The sequence below is a fragment of the Amblyomma maculatum genome, chromosome 4 (assembly GCF_055883805.1).
Source record: "Amblyomma maculatum isolate TAMU_Amacu chromosome 4, ASM5588380v1, whole genome shotgun sequence".
NCBI lineage: Eukaryota > Metazoa > Arthropoda > Arachnida > Ixodida > Ixodidae > Amblyomma > Amblyomma maculatum.
In genome coordinates this window covers 97,152,455-97,170,506 of record NC_139347.1, presented here as the reverse complement: position 1 = coordinate 97,170,506, position 18,052 = coordinate 97,152,455, and the positions used below count along the sequence as shown (strand labels likewise).

General features: G+C 46.8%; 1 protein-coding gene across 1 annotated transcript in view; it reads right to left on the bottom strand.

The window, feature by feature from the left end:
- LOC146191734 (vesicular glutamate transporter 1-like) overlaps window positions 1-18,052 on the bottom strand; it is a 163,567-nt gene that overhangs the window by 12,906 nt on the left and 132,609 nt on the right. Inside the window, exon 8 of the mRNA XM_084602236.1 lies at window positions 17,351-17,487. Coding sequence (XP_084458362.1) covers window positions 17,351-17,487 — 137 coding nt within the window. The remainder of the gene's footprint in view (window positions 1-17,350; window positions 17,488-18,052) is intronic.

The following is an 18,052-nucleotide window of genomic DNA, read 5'->3' as shown; positions in this document are numbered from 1 at the left end:
TGTTGCCGGAGTGCGGGGTCGATCCCAGGCTAAGTGGAATGGCAGTCGCCAATTGGTGGAGCGATTCGTCATGGAAAGCCCGAGGCTCTGTCACCGGCCAATCAGTTGGATCGAGGAGTATACATGCGTTGGTTCTGCTCTAAGGCCATTTTCTACGTTGCGGTGAAAGAGAAGCCCTAATGATGCGGGTTGCAAATGCGAGCCTTATGCGCTTGAAAAGCTGGCCTGATATTCAGCCTAAAGCTTATTGGAATATAGAAAGGGCTTTACGCTATTATTGCCTTTTTGTTTCATTCGTTTGTATTTCCAGCTTTTTCGCAGGCTATTCTGCACTGTAGTGATGCTCTCCGACTATAGCACGAGTGAATCCAAGGTATAATTGCTTCAAGTATATCCTTATTACTTTAGAGGTATCGTTGAATGAAACAGTCTTCCTCTCGTGAACAAAACGCAAGGTCCATAGCCGTTATTTGCGACGCGTCTGACTTCGTCTCTGTGACCAACTTCAAATAACGTTAGCCTTCCAGCATTAAATTTCAAAACGGCTCAGTGTTTGAATAGAGAGTGGCATCGATGTATCCGCTGCAATGCCACCATTTAGTGTTAACAAAACAGAAATCAGGAATGAAAAATATTAGAATGCTGACCCACTATGCACGGTCTTGAGCCCTCATCGCAGATGTGCGTTAAATGGGCATGAATATAGCAACAAGGAAACCCGAAGACTCGAAGAGTTTTCCTAACACTTCTGTCATTACTATGACCGGCAGTGGTCTTTATACAGAGGTCAGTGTTTCCTATCGTTTGTTAGTCTGAAATGTAAACTTTAAATGTAATGCAATTTAAATACTACAGGGCGTACGTTTGAAATACAGAATTATCCGTCGTTCCTCCCTGTTTTGCGAACTGCGCTCGCACAGGTCCTCTAATCATTACTTGCTTTCCTTTGTAGTGTCTCGCATTGACGCTATATCTCCGGCACTGTAATTCTGCAAGAGGTCTTTGCTGTTATAACATTACCAGTTTGTGCAATATTCTTCTTGATTATGACTGTTTCAAAGTTAGAGTTACGAATACCACGAAAGCTGAAGGGACTGGCAAGTGATCAAAACGTCTTACAAGATCAATTGTGAGACATTATTCCAGCGACGAAAAAACACACAGACGAAAGTAGAGGAGAGCGCACGAACTACTTTCGTCCATGTGTTTTTTTTCTTCGCTAGAATAATGTGTCACAATTGCAATATTAACCGACTAGCCCAGCTTTCTACTTTTAGTAGTTACAAGGTGATAACGGAAGTGAATAAACCCTGCCTCATATTTCTGTAATCCGTCATGACATTATTTTGGAACTGTTAAGCCAGGAACACTATCTTTAATAGCCCTCTGAACATCGCGTAAAAAGAGATATATGTGTTTCACCATTTGATTACATATCGGCACATCAAATAAATATTTATTACGTGAATCGTGTTTTCTCTCGTTTCTTATGTATTTTATTACTTTTTGTTTTGTTGATCGCATTTTCTTACTTTAAAATACTGTAAAGGCACTTAAGACTGCTTACGCGCGGGAATGTGAAAGAAAGCATTACTTTTTGCATCGCTGCCTTTCTTTCGATAAATTTCTTCGTGCGGGATGTTTAGTTTGCGCAGTTTGTTGTGCACGAAGACACACAGACGTTCAGAACTTCGAGCTTCACTGGGACGGCGAAAACCAGAGCATCTTGGGAACACTAAGCGCGGCTCTCTTCGCGCGCCGATCTTATTATTCCGTCTTGAGTACACTCTTGCCCTGGCCTCTCATCCCATGCTCTCATCTGTGCAGCCAGCCTGGTCATAAAAGGTCACTGCCGTGGCTCCACCCCGTGGCTCCATCCCGTGGCTTTATCTGATTCTACTGGAATGCGCTTGGCCTTAACGCAATGCGCTCGCCTCGCTTGGCCACATGCCTTATGTTACCTAGCTGCTTAAAGCTGTATGCTGTGCCGGACGGCGGCATGATGCGTCATCTTTTTGGGACCATGTCGGCCTCAACAACGCCGGTCGCCGATGGAATTTCGTCTGATGGGGCTGGTAAGGCCTTTAAGTGACGCGGCCTTCTCGTCGAAAAGCGGAATGCCGGAATGGAGGTTATCCTCAAATTCTGACAGAGTACAGTAGGGCCTTGTACGCGCGCATGCGCAGAAGAGCTTAGGAATATCTAATACATCGGCAGACAAATAGTGCAGCAGTTATAAAGCCCCGTGTTTGCAGAGTTACTTCCTTGCGGCCGCCGTTAGATTGTTTTTGGTCCAACAGTGTGAATGACATACAATCGCCGCTCAGTTCATCGATATCATAGTTTACAGCATTGAGGTAAGTGTGCATGTTCAAAAAGTACCCACTGGCAGAAAAGTTACACTTAAAATGGGTCGTAATGCTTAATACAAACACAGGCTATGACATCGGAGATTATACCAAACTTATCGTTATGCGAAGAAAATTGAGGGCCTTAAAATAATTTCCCGTTCCTATTGAGAAATAAATGCATTGAATGCAAAGAGTGAGTGAACAAGTAGCGCTGCGCATACCGAGTTGAAACAAGTGTGATCTATCGGTACTATTATAACTGGCATTATTCGTTTCGCTACAAACAGGTCTGACTTTACGCACGTGTATTCAGTGTATGTAAATTTATCGAGCTCTCTGTGTAAAATAAAAAAAATTCCTTTCTCACACACACAAAAAGCGATACTACACACACACACGCACCAAATGAACTAACTGTGAATTGTGCGCGGAGCAGTTCGTTATGCATAAAAGAGCGCCCTCCCAGCGCACAAAACCTAGTACAGCTGCTCCAGTGCATGTATATAGGCTACTGCTAGAATGCACCCCATGATATATCTGCACCAGCGCGCAACAGCGCTTCCATAGAGGAGGGGCTGGGAGGGTAGAACTTGCGCGTCTTCTCTCGCAGAGAGCCTCCGGCAGTGCAGAGGGAACGAAGGGGAGGATGTCCCTATAGCAAGCAGCAGCGGCGGCATAAAAGCTCCTCGCAAATGGAGTCGTCACGTGGACCCATTTGGCGACGCCACGGACCGCCGCGGCGTGCGCGTCGGAAAGCCTCCTTCTCTCAATTCAACCTCGCGTCTGATGCGCTTCCTGACTCTCGCTTTCTGCACTTCGCCCGCTCGGGCGAGGGGGAGAAAAAGGGGGAACGAAGCAGAAACTCCCGATCGGAACTCCCAGCTTTTTTTCTTTTTTTTTTTATTTGTATAGCGGAATCCAGGGTTTTCTCACTCTGCTTAGATATGAGGGACGCCACGAAGCGGGCGCGGGTTAGGCTTTGTCGTGTGTGTTCGCGTTTCTTTGTTTTCGAGGAGGTGCATTAGGGATGAGGGGAGGAGGGCGGGGGAGACTGCAAATCCTATATACTGCAAAGGACGAGGATTTGCGAGTCGCGGTCGCGAGGGAATTCGTTCTTGCGTCGTCGTTGTGCGCACGACGGCCCGTAGGTCGGCGACGATAGGCTTTTGAAATAGCCCAGCTTTAGAAGGTACGGCAATACGCGTTTTTTGTTTGACCCTTCAGACCTTACGGTCATTTTGGATGAAAGCTGGTCTCGAATTTGCTTTTCTTGTGGCTTCTTACTACATTTTTAGACATTACATGGGACGTACGGTCAAGGATATCCAAGGGACACGGTCATGGGCGACCTTACGTCACCACACTTACATTCGAATGCGCAATGTGAGTGAGTTGTTGCCCGTAAGAAGTGAATCCTGACAGTGGAATTTCCATGTAGAGAATGTAAGCGATGCCTGTTTCATAACTAATAAAGCATTGTTGTCTGAAGAAGGAATGTAAACACAAAGTACCACTGGCATCCACTATAGGGTCCCGCGCAGCTAGTCATGGCGTTTTTAGTGACGAGGAAGTTGAATGATTTATCATTGGCAACCGTTTTCACGAAAGAGCACTGAGAATACCATAAAACAAATCGGTTAGTGATTTGGTGCTGATTCTTTGGCATACTGTTCAAATAGTACCAAGCGCTGCAAAAAAAAAAAAAAATGATGTGAGCAAAACAAAGAACAGGCCACGGAAGTGCCGTAACAACACCAGGTTGTCTTCATCGACAGCCAATGCAGTCATAGCTCGTGGACTCTAAAGTTTAGAGATTTTCATTTGGAACTGTGTTGATTCGGAGTGAGGTGAATGCTTTTTTTTCTTTTTTTTTTCTTGCAACTAGCAACGAGAACAAATAAAACTTTCGTTTAAAAGCGGCAAATAGGTGTTTTCCGCACGACCTACTTATTCTACAGCACTAAAGGACTGATTGGATTGGATTGGTAAAACGTTTATTCGGGGCCTGCAGTAGAAAGCGCGCGCTCCGGACGGGGCCTACGTCGTCCTCTGGGCACCGGCCGCGCGGCCTGGGTCCCCGCTCGCCGTGGCCGGCTCGCTGGTTCCCTACAGACAGCTACAGACGGGCTCACTCCCCAGCCCGTCGCTGATGCATAGAATGTATCCCGAGACGCACCCGACAGACAAATGCAGAGTCTGCCGAACGGAGACGGCCGGCTTCGCACACATGCTGTGGAATTGTAGCAAGTACCAGGAAGAAGCTAAGTCTGGGAGGATCCCGCCGCGACTGGAAGCAGCCGCAGGGAGCGACAATCAAGAGGAACAACTCTGGGCCGTCCAGCAGGTCATCAAGGCGCTGGCTAAAGGACTGAAATTCTTTTAGTTCAGTTCCGTGTATTGTACTTTTTTTTTTTTTTTTGCTGTTCTCCAGACGCCGAAATCAGAAATGTAAGTGCAAAACGTAATCTGTAGTCCATGTACAACCTGTGTGAACGGTGCAAGCTCAGCTGTAGATAAAAAGGATACTGAGGGCATATTCGAATCGACCAGTAGCAAGCGAAGAAAGACGCTGTTTGCATTGCTGACGGTGTTGTTATAAGCTAGAGAGCGTAAAAATAAAAATAAATTGCACAGAAGTGTCCAATTCTCGTAAGAACACTCGAGAAGGTGGTTGCTCTTTTTTTAGTGCCCCTTCAACAAAGCGATGTTTAAGAATGTGCATGGAATGGAAATGCACAGCAGATGTCAATTCGTCAAGTTGTGACGTTGGAGGAGTATTAAAGAGGAATCACAAGACGCACAGATAAGATTGTGTCAGTCTTGCGAATGCTTTGCTTCCCTTCCAAGATATAACGACCGTCTAGCCCGCTTGGGCGTTTATTGGTTTGCGGCATGAGTTTTTCTAGTGTCGATAATGATCCGGGAGAAGCCTTGTGAGGCTAGTGAAAAACTGCGAGGAAGACGCCGAGAGTGGGCATCGTGGAAAGAGCATAGCTCGCAGAGTCCCCATCTTTGATTTCCCACCACCAAGCCCTCTAAATAAACCCCCTGTTACAATTTTAGTAAATGACAAATTAATCGAGACGATTGCATACCAGAACTGCTGGATGAGCCGAGTCGTAGTCCTAAGCAGATAGAAAAACATCACAGATGATCAGGTATACGCACGAGCGTAAATTTTGCGCAGCGTCCATGCTCCAGATTTTTTGAGGCTGTGAGGTTTTGGCACGGACTGCTATCGCTTGTGGATCCTCCCCATAACAATATAAGCGGTAATGCAAAGCGCGAGAACAGCTCTTAAGCTGTTTCGGTTTTGGCACATGCTGGTGTAAATACCCTGAGAGAGGCACACATATACATGGGCGTTTAATCACTACTTTATAGTTTCAGACACATGTTCATTCCTCTTGTGAAGCTCCTTCTCAGTTGTTTGTCGCGAAGGAGGTATGTGGTCTGAGAAGTAGGAGATGTCTTCCTGTGCCGGACCAATGCCTGGTTCTGAAAGGTGAGGTCTATCCGTGAGCTATTCAGGACAGTGCTTGTCTCTTGTTTTGTCCCATAGTTCTGCGCCGTTCCATCACAAACCCGTGAGTTCCGTCAGGTCTTCACAGTAGTGAGGAGTTGCCGAGCCTCGTGAGCCTCGTCTCGGAAGGCGCGTGGGCGGCATGATCAACTTCCTCTTCTGCGCGTTGATATTTTACTACGGCACATCACGCATTAGACGGCGCAAACTGAGAGCGACCCCCCTCATCCGTATCCGCCATATTCTCTTCCTCCACTTTCCATTTTACGCTTCCGCCTTTTCTTCTTTCTCCACTGCTCGTTCCTCTCTCCGCATCCCTTTCCTCCGCATTTCATTCTCGCCCATGTGTTGTGCTTTCCTCTCTTCCTTCTATAAACTTCTGCTTTCGCAGTAGCCACTCTTCTTCGTTCCAGAGCATCACCCTGTGGTTGTACACTATTCGGCACTCGTCGTAGCCTCCTCTTTCCACGGTAGCCTTCCTAGGTGTTCTTCCCACTTGGCACACACGCTCCAGTTAGGTAGCCACTGTTCTAGCCATACCCTGTTGTAAGGAACTTTCCGGACATCCCACCGCTGCCACCAGTATTGTGCCGTGGAGTTGGTTGCGTAGCGCTCGTCACCTGTTTCGTGACCAAGAACTGGCAGATCCTTTGGCCGTAGCGGTGACTGCGAGTCAGAGTCGGTGAGATGATCAAAAGGTGTTTTTACACACTATCTACTGGGCATTGTACAGAACAAGGTCGGAACAGAGGCCGAAACTTATTAGCCATACGTGACTGCTCTAGCACAGCGACGTCAATGGGACTCCGTCGCGTTCCCTCCTTGCGTACGAAACTGCACTCGACGGAATCTAGTAAGAGTCTCTCTCTTCAATTTGCAGCGCTCGTGCTCATATAGCCCGAGAAAGCGTTGCCACTCGAACTTTCCGATCCGGAGGTAGCACCTGGCGGTGGCTCGGGAGGTCCAGACCGCAAGCTAACTGGTCACCCGCTTCAAATAAGCCGCGGCGAGAGGGCCGGGGTCCCGCGTAAGGGAACTAGCGCCACGATGTCCGAGAATTCGCAGCATGTTCCGACATGCTGCTCGCCTATGCTTCTTTACTATGCGCCGTTGCCTTGTGGCGCAACACCCTAGCTTGTCAAGGGGGCGTTAGCCGGAGGAAGTTGGCATTCGGCTGAATTGGAATCGAGGAAGCCTGTCCGGGCACAACAACTCCAAAGCCCGCTAAGCCCCCTCCCCCTCTCCCCCCCCCTCTCCCTCCCCCCCCCCCCTCTCTCTCTCTCACGAGCCCACCTCACTCTTTATAACTTCCCACTTTTTCACCTACTATCCGTAGCATCTAGATGGGGAGGCAGCCGGTGGCACTTCGCTCTTTTACACGGGTAAACTTAAACTTCACCTAAAGTGTATACACTATACGATAGCATTAAAGGACCATTCAGGATCTCAACACTGCCATTCAACAGGCTGTCCGAGAGTTTCGCGTTTTGGATGACCATGACGGGTGGCGGTAAGAATTTGCTCGGTAGGACGAGCAGAATCTTCCGCCTCAGGTTGACCAACGCCCTCTGGATCACCTTATAGCTGCCCGCTGGTTACACCGAAGCCAAAGTCGCTCAAGTCATTAATGGAGGCCTAAAAGCTGCGCTCCAAAAATGACTCATAATGTTCGTCGGCGAAAGAAAATAATAAAAATTATACCAGCCTTTCTTTTTTTTTCAGAAGACGGTAACTGATACTTTTCATTCTTGTGTCAGCCACTTTAATCGTTTTTGCCCTCTTGGAAAGAGTGAAAATACATGGGAGAGAGGTTTCTTACTTAAAATTTTTGATACCTTCGTTTGAGTGCGCGCAACTCGTATTCTTTTTTTTCTCCTTTCTTTTTTTCCCTTCGCTCTCCACTCTTGTATTGGCTTAGACAATCCATGAGCGGGATCCGACGAGTGCTTCGGCAAAACTGTTGAGCTGCTGCAGAACATAGTAGAAAGATAGATAGAGCGGCGGTAAAAACGGAGTAGAGAAGGAGGGAGGGGGGAAAGAAAGAAGGTGAGAGCTCTGTGTTGTATGAGGAGGAAGTGGTGGCAGTCGCAATCGCGGAACCCGGAGCTCCGCGACTACGCGACGAGTACGTCTCGAAATAGCCGTTGCATAAATCATGGCCTTCCTCGGCGCACCGTGTTGACTCGAAAGCCCCGTCTCTATACACCCTGTAGAGGTCGCCTTCTGGAGCCGTGCGGCCGCAGCCCCAATCGCTTTGTCACCGACTCTGACATGTGTCCAAGCGACGTTGTCGCGTCTCTAATCGTGAAACGCGCAGCCTCTTGTGGCCCACGTGACACATATGTTGCTTCTCATAGAGGTCACGGATGCGCGTCGCCTTCTAGCTATAGGCAATTTTTGATAGACACCGATATGATGAGTATTAGAAATTTTATTGCGAAAGGAATACTGCTAGCACTTCGAGCCTTTGGCGTGTCGTGGCGCCTCCATACATTTCCTTTCACGTGACCGTGTGACGTCACGCCAGACCGAGAGACGGGGCCCCAGCTCGCGCCATCGGATGGTGGCGGCGTGTCCATACACGGCGCGGTGTCGCAGCCGGGAGAGGGCGCTCGCTGTTTGTGACGTCCCGCTAGGAGGATAAATGGGGCTGTGGCCCGGCTCCTCGCAGTAGTCGGGGCGCAGCCGGCGAACAAGGCGCAGCCAAGGGTATTGCTTTGGCAATCTTCCAGGCTTAACCAAGCTAAGCCTTCAGCCAACATTTTATGAAACCGGTGTCATGGGACGTCAAGCAGTCATACGATACAAAAGCTATGACGACATGACACCGTGACAGAGACCCATCCACGACCAAGAGCACCACTCCTTCCAACAGTGCTATGCATGTCGTTTTTTCTGTAGATACCCGGCACTGGTGGTCCTCCGTGTGGCGGTAGCTTTACTGATATCTGTGCCAAGTTGTGATGTAACCGTTCATCGTACAGCGCTCCGAGCGGTGCCATACCATTTCTTGTTGCATTAACACACATCAGGTAGCCAAGCTGAAGACTAGCTCGCGACAAGGAATCGAACCGACGATACATGTATCTCCGAACACATGCTTTGAAATTGAGGTTTCGGTAATTATGACTCAACGATTACGCAGCGTTAGGATGGCAGAGTACATCTAATACACAAACACACATCTAAACACAAATACACACACAATACCAGCAGAAATAACTTTAATACACGTCGAAAACATTTCACTCGCTGAACCATGAGGCTTTCGCATTCCTACGGGCAAGCAGTCTTAAGTGCACCTGCTGAATTATTTGAGCGCTTTGGCTGATATGTAAAACACCCAGTATATATGATCCGAAAAGCAAAAAAAAAAAAAGAAAGAAAGATGAATTTGAATTACTTTAATGGTTTGCTTGGCTGTTCTTGCTATTTCTTGTTATCGTTTGTATTAGGGAACCTAAACAAAACTTCAGTCTTCGGTTGAGTATTTAGCTTAAAATTGGAGGATATTAAAATCGCCCTGATTTATGTTGCAAGTTCAAACAATTTTGGCTACGCGTTCAGCTTACGAACACGATCCCAAAAAATGGTGTTCTTCTTACTGAGCAAAAACGGATGTGGGAGATGTATCCACGCAATAGTTTGGTTTAAAAAAGTTTATTCGTCCTCCTTATCCTTACCAAACCATCACTGTACGAGAGGTGGATTGAAACTTTGTCGACGCCTTGTGTGTCTACTTTATACTTAAGACTCCTTCGCAAAGTTGCTGTCGAATAGAAGTTCGAGAGATCACTTCAAACCTTCAATCATCGTCATTAAAACCTATAACTAAGGACAAGATATATTCTACTTTTTTTTTCCCTGTATAAAACCAAATGCCACCAACAAACGGTGCAGTGCGTGGAATTTGGTATTCCCATGCCTGCTCCTCCCGTTAATCCTATAGGCCGCCTCTCTCGTCCTCCTTTCTCCGGGAAAATAGAGATAGACAAGGCAAATGTGTCTTGTAGGTTGGTTTGTGGGGTTTAACGTCCCAAAGCAACTCAGGCTATGAGAGACGCCGTAGTGAAGGACTCCAGAAATTTCGACCACCTGGGGTTCTTTAACGTACACTGACATTGCACAGCACACGGGCGCCTTGCTTTTCGCCTCCATCGAAAAGCTGTCGCCGAGGCCGGGATTCGATTCCGCGTCCTTGGGAACAGTAGTCGAGCGTCGTAACCTCTGCGCCACCCCGGTTGGGTGAGGGGTAAGTGTGTCTTGTAGATATCATACTTCTTTTACTGATGCACGTCGTAGTAACTAATGCCGTAAGATGAGATGGCAACAAAACAGCGCGATTCCGCGCAGGCCATAGAAAAATAAGCCCGCGTGTAAGCGTCATGGAGAAACACACCCTCTGGGCCGCACGGCTAGGGCGGGGCCGTGTAAAGATCCTGAGTTACACAGGCTTAGATCAAAATGGTTACTTTATCGATCCGTCTGGGGAGGGCAGGAGGAGAAAGGGAAAGAAGAGAAATGGAGTTGTTGCGTGCTTGCCGACTATAAATCCGACGAGCTCATTGACGCGTAGTGAGCGGTTGCGTGCACTGCTACGTTTCCTGGGTGAAACCTATACGCTTCGAAAAAAAAAAAAAAAAAATGTCCGACGGACCAAAACTTCGTGGATATCATTGAACAAGTTGGTAACTGGACAGTTGTTTTCTGAGTAAGACAAGGTTCAAATACTGCTTATTCAGTCACTGAAGCATGTGAGCGAAGAGAAAAAAAAAACGACGAACGCATTCTGGTGTTTCTCAGACGCGGGGCAGATGAGAGGTTATGACAGTGGCCCAAATTTCAGGGATAATATACACTGATTGGTTTTGCTAACTTGCTTCTTTATTTTTATATCGTTTATCGTCTCTCTCTGTCTCTCTCTGCTTTGTCATAGCAAGATAGCATTGAAAATCGCACCTGTTTTTTCTGGCCTATTGTGATTCCGCCATCTTCTTTAGTTTCTTTTTTTTTTTTAGGAAAACAACTACATTGCACGAAAAGTTGCATGGGCACGTGTATGTAAAGAGGTGTAAGAACAGCAATATTCTTTTCTCACCCAAAAGCAACATTTGTATATTGAAATAACAGAGAATAATCCGTCGATTTCAATAACACACCCACACGCAAAAAAACAACAAAAAACAACGCTTACCATAATTACATTGTTGCTATATTGTAAATTCGCTTTGGACATTTCCGTGCGACTATACATTAGTTCTGTTGCACTCTAGATAAAATAGTTTTTATCTCTCTCACCAAAATAGTCGATCAACGGCGAGAAATTACCATTTCTTCATAAAATTAGGAATGCAAGTTACTAACTTGAAATCACTGGTGTGGCACATGCTCTCAGGGTTTGTTTTATTCTGGATAAACATCGTTACAGATCCCGTCGTACTGCGGTGTTTTCAATACTAAGCTCGCGAGGACAAAGAGGAAAAAAAGAAAAAGCTTGTCCCGAACATGAAGCAAATGGAACAAGGGCTGAGAGGAAGCCTCAGTGTTCTATCCAGTGTTTCAACAATTCCGCTTGTTGAAACAACTTTGACTATAGATAAATGTTTAGCTGTTATTTTCAGTACTGATGATATTTTCTCACACAGCTGAACGAAGATGAGGCGCAAGTAAAAAGAATTAGCTAAAGAACAACACTTGTTAAAAATAAATCAACACTCAAGTCATGTAAGACATCCGAAGAAAGCTGCTATGCTTGATACATTACGTTTAATAGTGCCCTTATCAGCATGGGAAATCATTTACGTCCCTGGATATCCAAACTGGTGAGGAGATTAAAGGAAGCAAAAATAAACGAAATTAGCTGAACGTTAATGAGCCATAACGCTATAAATAATTGAATAGCTAACCTGGTGAGTGCGAAATAAGGCTAATACTTCGCTGATACTCTCAAAGAAAAAAGAAAAAAATCATGAGTTGTTACTCCATTTCGCTGCCTTCGGGGCTGAGCTCATTTTCCAGAATCTTTGTTGCCGTAACCATCACGGGTGCTAAAAAGAGAGATGGGGAGCGTAACTAATTCAGACAGGTACACCCATAAAACTGGATAACCGGTTTTAACACAACACGCTTTTGTACATGGTCCTAGTCTACAGAAAGGGCATTAAAACTTGACTCCCCATACTTAAGTCAATTCAACTGTGTTCGTCTTCGTATCACTAAATGTATGCGATCACATCCAGCTTATGTTTATTTGAAGTTCATCACCGCCTCTCCCGATCACACTTTTAAGTTTTTGTAAGAAGCGACTGTACATAGATGTTTGGTGTTTTAATGTATATTCGCTTTAACGCTCCCTTCTTTCTCCAATAAACTGACCGTCATTAGATTGGTTTGTCGAGAGATCCTCTCCATTGCACAAAGTCAGGTAGAACAGTTGTGGCCACCCATTACCCGAGTTCTTACACCACTCCTGAGGCTGATGTCGACTCATGTCAATAGGATGTCTGTCATCTAGATCCGTGATACAGTAGAAGTCATGACGGAGAAGGAAAAGCCACACACAGTTATATTGCAGCTCTCGCCTAAGTCTACCGCATCTCACTGGCCGCGTCTCGCTTACGCAGAGCCACACCAAGCAGAGAAACTCGCGTCTGCAAAAGAAAACTCCGAACTGATGGACTAAACGAGAGAAAATGTGATATAGGGCAAAAAGGGAGCCCAGAAAACGAAGAAAGGAGCTGTCACGCGATGCTTCGAAACGAGCGGAGAAGGACGAAGGAAGGCCGCCGACTCGGCCATATTTCATCGTTCGGTCGGATGATGCCACTATAGGCTTCCAAACGAGGACGGACGACTCGCTGAGACGGCGAGGCGACGTCAACAACAACAAAAACAAAGCTAGAAAGTAGGGAGAAGACTGGGGGGGGGGGGGGGGGGGGGGGGGGGCTGAAAGATGCGCATCTAAGCGAGGCAAGACAGAGCACAGTGAAACGGGAAGTAATAATCTGAAGGGCCTTAAGTAAAACAAAAAAGAAAAAAGAAAAGAAGAGACGATGCTGAAATAAGAATACATAAAGGTCACGGCGTAGGTTGCGGCGAGACAGCCAGCTAGCAGTCTCAGTTGGGATGCGGCACCCGCCGACTCGGAGGAGAGCATTGGGCAGCCAATGGAGGCTTTTAGGTGGCTTCTCGACGCTCGCTTTGCGACGTCAGCCCGCCTCGCTTGCCGTCGGGCGCTCTTCCCTTTTTAGTCTGTGTGTGGCGCGGCGGTCGTTGCGAGCGTCGCGCGTCGACTGTCGTTCGCCGAGTGCAAAGACCGGATCAAAGCCTCATCCAACTCCCCCAAGCCCGAGCCGCTTCTCAGAGGCAGTTCGGGACGTCGAGAAAAAAAAAAAAAAAAAAAAAACACTCAGAGGGAAACCTCGCGTCAGCTAGCGGCGCCGTTCTTTCATCTTTGACTCTCTGGTGTATTCTTTATTGCGCGGAATGCTTCTCCCTGCAGGTATACTTTTTGAACATTTTTATATATTTGTGTATTTATTTTGCCTTTTGCCTGCACTGGTATTCGGTTCGCTTCCCACATAAGAAGAAGGGCAAAGAAAAAGAAAAGTATCCTTGCTGCAATATTTAGCCAATATATTCCTTCATTTCTAGGCACATCTTTGTCACTTTCTGCCTTATATTTACTCTTGTTTTCAAGCTTAATTCAACATTCCCTGTTTTATGCCCTCTTCCAGTCTACGTGTGCCGTTTGTACTTTTTTGTCCGATGCAGTACACTTCTTTTTTTTTCATAAGTCTAGTAGAGGCGAAGGAGAGGCTGTGGAGGTGCACACCAGAACGGTGGATGCCTTTGGCAAGAGCGTAATGGCGACAGCGCGCGGTACTAGCAGCTACATGGGTTAAGAATGACAAAGTGAGAAAACACCACGGTCGTGGAGGGGGATGGATGGATGGATGAATGAATGGATGGATGGAGGGTGTGAGAGTGGGTTCGCTTTGAGAAAGAGTGACATTTTATAACCACGGTGTTGCAACACCGTCCACTTCTACCCCCTTCACCGTGCCACCGCGCCGTGTGAGGAGATTATTCAGTCGTATTTTATTCCCGTTAGTTTCTGTTTCTTCGGTATGCCAAGCTCTGTGAGGGTCTGTGTTGCGCGCTACATGTAATGGGCTTGTATAATGGAACAAGGAATGTGATATGCCGCGTAAGCCTCGAATGAAAAATGAAGACAGAGGGCGCTGCAGTGGTGACCTGTCTGAGAGGTGCTGTCTAAATTGTTGCGAAACGGGCCTGTTGCAGAGAAGAAACGACCCATCCGCCTACTGCTGGTTCTTCTATCACTTTGAGGGATGTGAGCGTGGCGCGAAGGGAACTAAGTTTTTACTTAACGGAATAAACACAATGCGTCAATATCCTTTAGCATAATCTATAGCTGTGTTTTCGTCTCTTCCTTGCAAACGCCAAAAAGCAACTTCTTGTGGCTCAGTAGAAAAACTTTGAGAACGGTATGGTAAGCCACAGCGAGATGCGAACGAGATAGCGTGCAGGTATCTCTCTGCGCCAAACACTTGCGTGAAACCCTTTCACCCCATGTCATATTCCACCTCAACGGTCCACGTCAATCATCAGCTTCTTTTGCAGTTGCACGGCTGGCTCCGTGCTGGGCTCGGAGAAACCTCTAACTGCGACAAGTTTGCCGCAATTATTGTGCCGCTCACACTCTGTGCTCGGTTCTTAAACGTATCCGCTGTGGATATGAAACTGAAATACGGAACTGTGTCGGTTATGTAGCTAGGTCATGTTTTTCTTCTTACTTGAGCTTTCCTTTCGCGGATTACAAATAGAAAGAAGATAAGGAAAAACGCAACACATTAGGATAACTTGGAACGTAACTGCATGTGGATACATGAGTATAAAGGCATTTGTAATATTTAGTCTCTCTTTCTTATGGCGCGTGGGGTATCTCACACCACAGATAATTGAAAAGAGGATGTTTTAAAGCAATCTCGCCCCCCCCCCCCCCCCCCCCTCCTTCCCGAATTCTTCCCACAGTTTCGGAGCCTCATATTAAAGACACTGTAAGAAGAGAAAGAAACGGCAATTCGGGTTGAATTCACGATATGCGCATGTGTAGCATTATTTACTTAGAGCTGATAGAAAGTGCTGGCCATTAATGAAGAATTTGCGGCGCATTGTCAAGGTGCCTGCTGTTTGTAAACCTATTTCGTGTGTACGAAGGCGCAGACAAAGAGGCGGCCAGAATCATAGATGACGTTAGTGCTGGTTGCAGAGTTCCTTACTAAACAAATGATGAAACTGAGAATGAGAATCGGGGTGCGGCCTGCAGCGAAAGTTGCACAAGGCTATAGCAAATGGAGGCTTTGTCCCTGGGTTACACACTCAGGTGCCGGTGGCGACTGGAGCATGAACTTCACGGGCTTGGGCCGGGCCGGGATATGAGCTAATGCGTCAGGTTTGAACCGGGCCCGGGTCGGGCTGGGGCTTGTACGTAGAGGGCCGATGTCCGGTTTTTTCATTCAGTATCACAGAGTGAAGTACACTTAAGCGTTAGAGCAACGACGCGGATGACATAAAGCAGAAAAGTCGACATTTATTACCTTAATTATTTATTTTATTCTGCTGTGGTGACTTGGTGCTTAAGGCGCTCTACTACTGAGCCAGGGTGCCCATGTACTATGCGGTGTCAATGCTCGTTCAGGAACGCCATGTGTTTGAAATGATCCGCAGCTCTCCTCTGCGATGTCACACAAAGCATCAGTTGTTATGCGAAGTACGCAGGCCCCTTTTTTTACTATTGAACGGCAACCAGTTCGGCCATTAATTGAACCCGCGAAATCGTGTTGATTTAAAAAAAAAAATAATTCCCCTAGCTGTGAAAGCGCTTTTGTATTTCAACATCGCGAACCGTGAAATATGACTGATTAAAAAAACCTCGAGGGAACGCAAAGCACTTCAATACATATGTGTATGCAAACTTTTTCATTTGGTTCTTGGAACTTCCGAATTCATCTATCTCTCCGTATCTCCCCAATCACTGCTCAAAAAGCTGGCCTTATTATTACTTCTTTTTAAGTTGAAAAAAAAAAGAAAAAAAAAAAAAGAAAGATATTCTTTTTTTTTTTTTAGGCGTTATTGCGATTCGAGCTTCTTTGTAGACCCTTTCTTTCTTTGTGTAGCAGTAGTCTACTAGCTCGCAGTGAGCAATTTACTTCATTCAATAATGTGGGAAAGGGCCCGGCCGATCCCACGATGGGTTTCTTTTTGGGCTCACTAGGGCGATATTTTAGCGGGCACGGGCCGGGCCCTGACTTAAAGGCGCGAGCTGGTGCTGGGAACTAGATTCGGGTCTCAGGCTCGGGCCGGGTTTTGAGGCCCGTTCATTGCTCTAAAGGCGATATATCTCAAGCGGCATTTTGAGCAGCTCTGAGAACTCCTACTGAATGCTGAAGGTGGACTCACAGTCGAGTAACATACGAGTTTCCGTACAGTCACCACGTGGCACTTCGCAGCCAGTGGAATCATTGACCTTTGAATTGAGCTCCCCATGAATAAATTCCATAAAATAATTCATTAAAATACCTCTGCAACTATTCTAACGAATGACACTGTCGCAGCCGAAGAGGCCGCAATTGCCTTGGCGGTCTCGACGAGCAAAGAACACGTCGTCATTATCACTGATTCACAGTCTGCATGCAGAAACTACCGAAAGGGAAGAATTTCCAGCATAGCACTTCAAATCCTCCGTCCACCATAACTCATCACCTCCCAGGTACTTACATCATATGGACTCCGAGACACACCCAGTTGGAAGGAAATGAGGCTACCAACGCCTCAGCCCGAGGATATGCTAACCGGGCACCACTTCCAGAGGGATTTCGGAGAACACAGGATGTACCCAAGAGATATACTGACATCCCCTGCCTTACAGACTTGACAGAAGAAAATATTGCCCACCCCACAAGAAACTAACCATAGAAGAAGCAGTCACCCTCCGAAAAATCCAAACCAACAGCCACGTCCACGGCACCTTACTACACAGAATCTCGGCCACTACCTACAGATATGAATGCGCATTTTGCAACGTACCAAACACCCTACAACATATGGTGTGGGGATGCAAGGGACCAAATGATACTATAACCACCATGGTCATAACCAAAGAGCGGTGGGAGGCTCAGCTGTCAAGCCCCGGCCTGGAGGATCAGCGTAGTCTCGTCAGCCGGACTCAGGAGATGGCTCGGGTCCACGGCTTCCTGGACTGAGGAGGCTACCCACCTAGGGCTGAATATTTTACGCCTGCTCATAATAAATGTTTGTCTCTCTTTATCAGCAATGAAAGGGACGTCGTTTTCCAACCAGCCCGAGTGTTGCCATCAAGTCCCGACAGAGTGGTACCTGTAGCATGCATGCAGGCGAGCGCAATTAGCGCCGGTCGCTAGTCGAGACTTACCGTCGGCGCAGTCTGGACGACGTTTCCGAGGCTGTTCTCGATGTAGATCAGCTCCGCCTGGCTAATGGTCGGATGCTTGCTAGGCTTCTCGAAGGAAAGCCACAGCCAGAACACGTACCACGTCGCGCCGAACACGCCTGCACGACCCACAGGTTCTTTAGTACCACGTTTTAAATATCTTCCTTCAATCAAATTAAATATACGGAATGGCAACCCGGGCCTAGTTTTGCACGCAGTGCACGTTCATGCAAGACCGTCATCGAAGCATGTGTGATCGGTGCTCTCGCGCATGCGCAGAACCGTCCGTTGCGCTTGCATTCGCTCGCAATGGCGCCCCCATTTACGTAGTGGCTAGTTTCTCGAGCCGTAATAAATTGATTAAGGCTAAAGGTATAAAGGCATCAAAATTCCGTTTAACTTTCGCGGGCAATTTGTATTATTCTTCGCTTTGAATTGAAAATGGCGAGGAGGCCCTCACAAATATGTATTTTTTTTAGAGCAGCATTCGACGGACACAGGGTATATTTTTCAGCTTGAGCTGGAACATGGTCTGTAGCTGCGCTCTTAACAAAGGTATTACGCAATGCTTTGTAGCTATAGTACACACATTATGTTGTTTACTTTAATTTACTGAGGCTGATAGACAATTTTTTAATGATAAGTACTGGAGGCACAACAGATTGTAGCAGAAGTTTTATTACT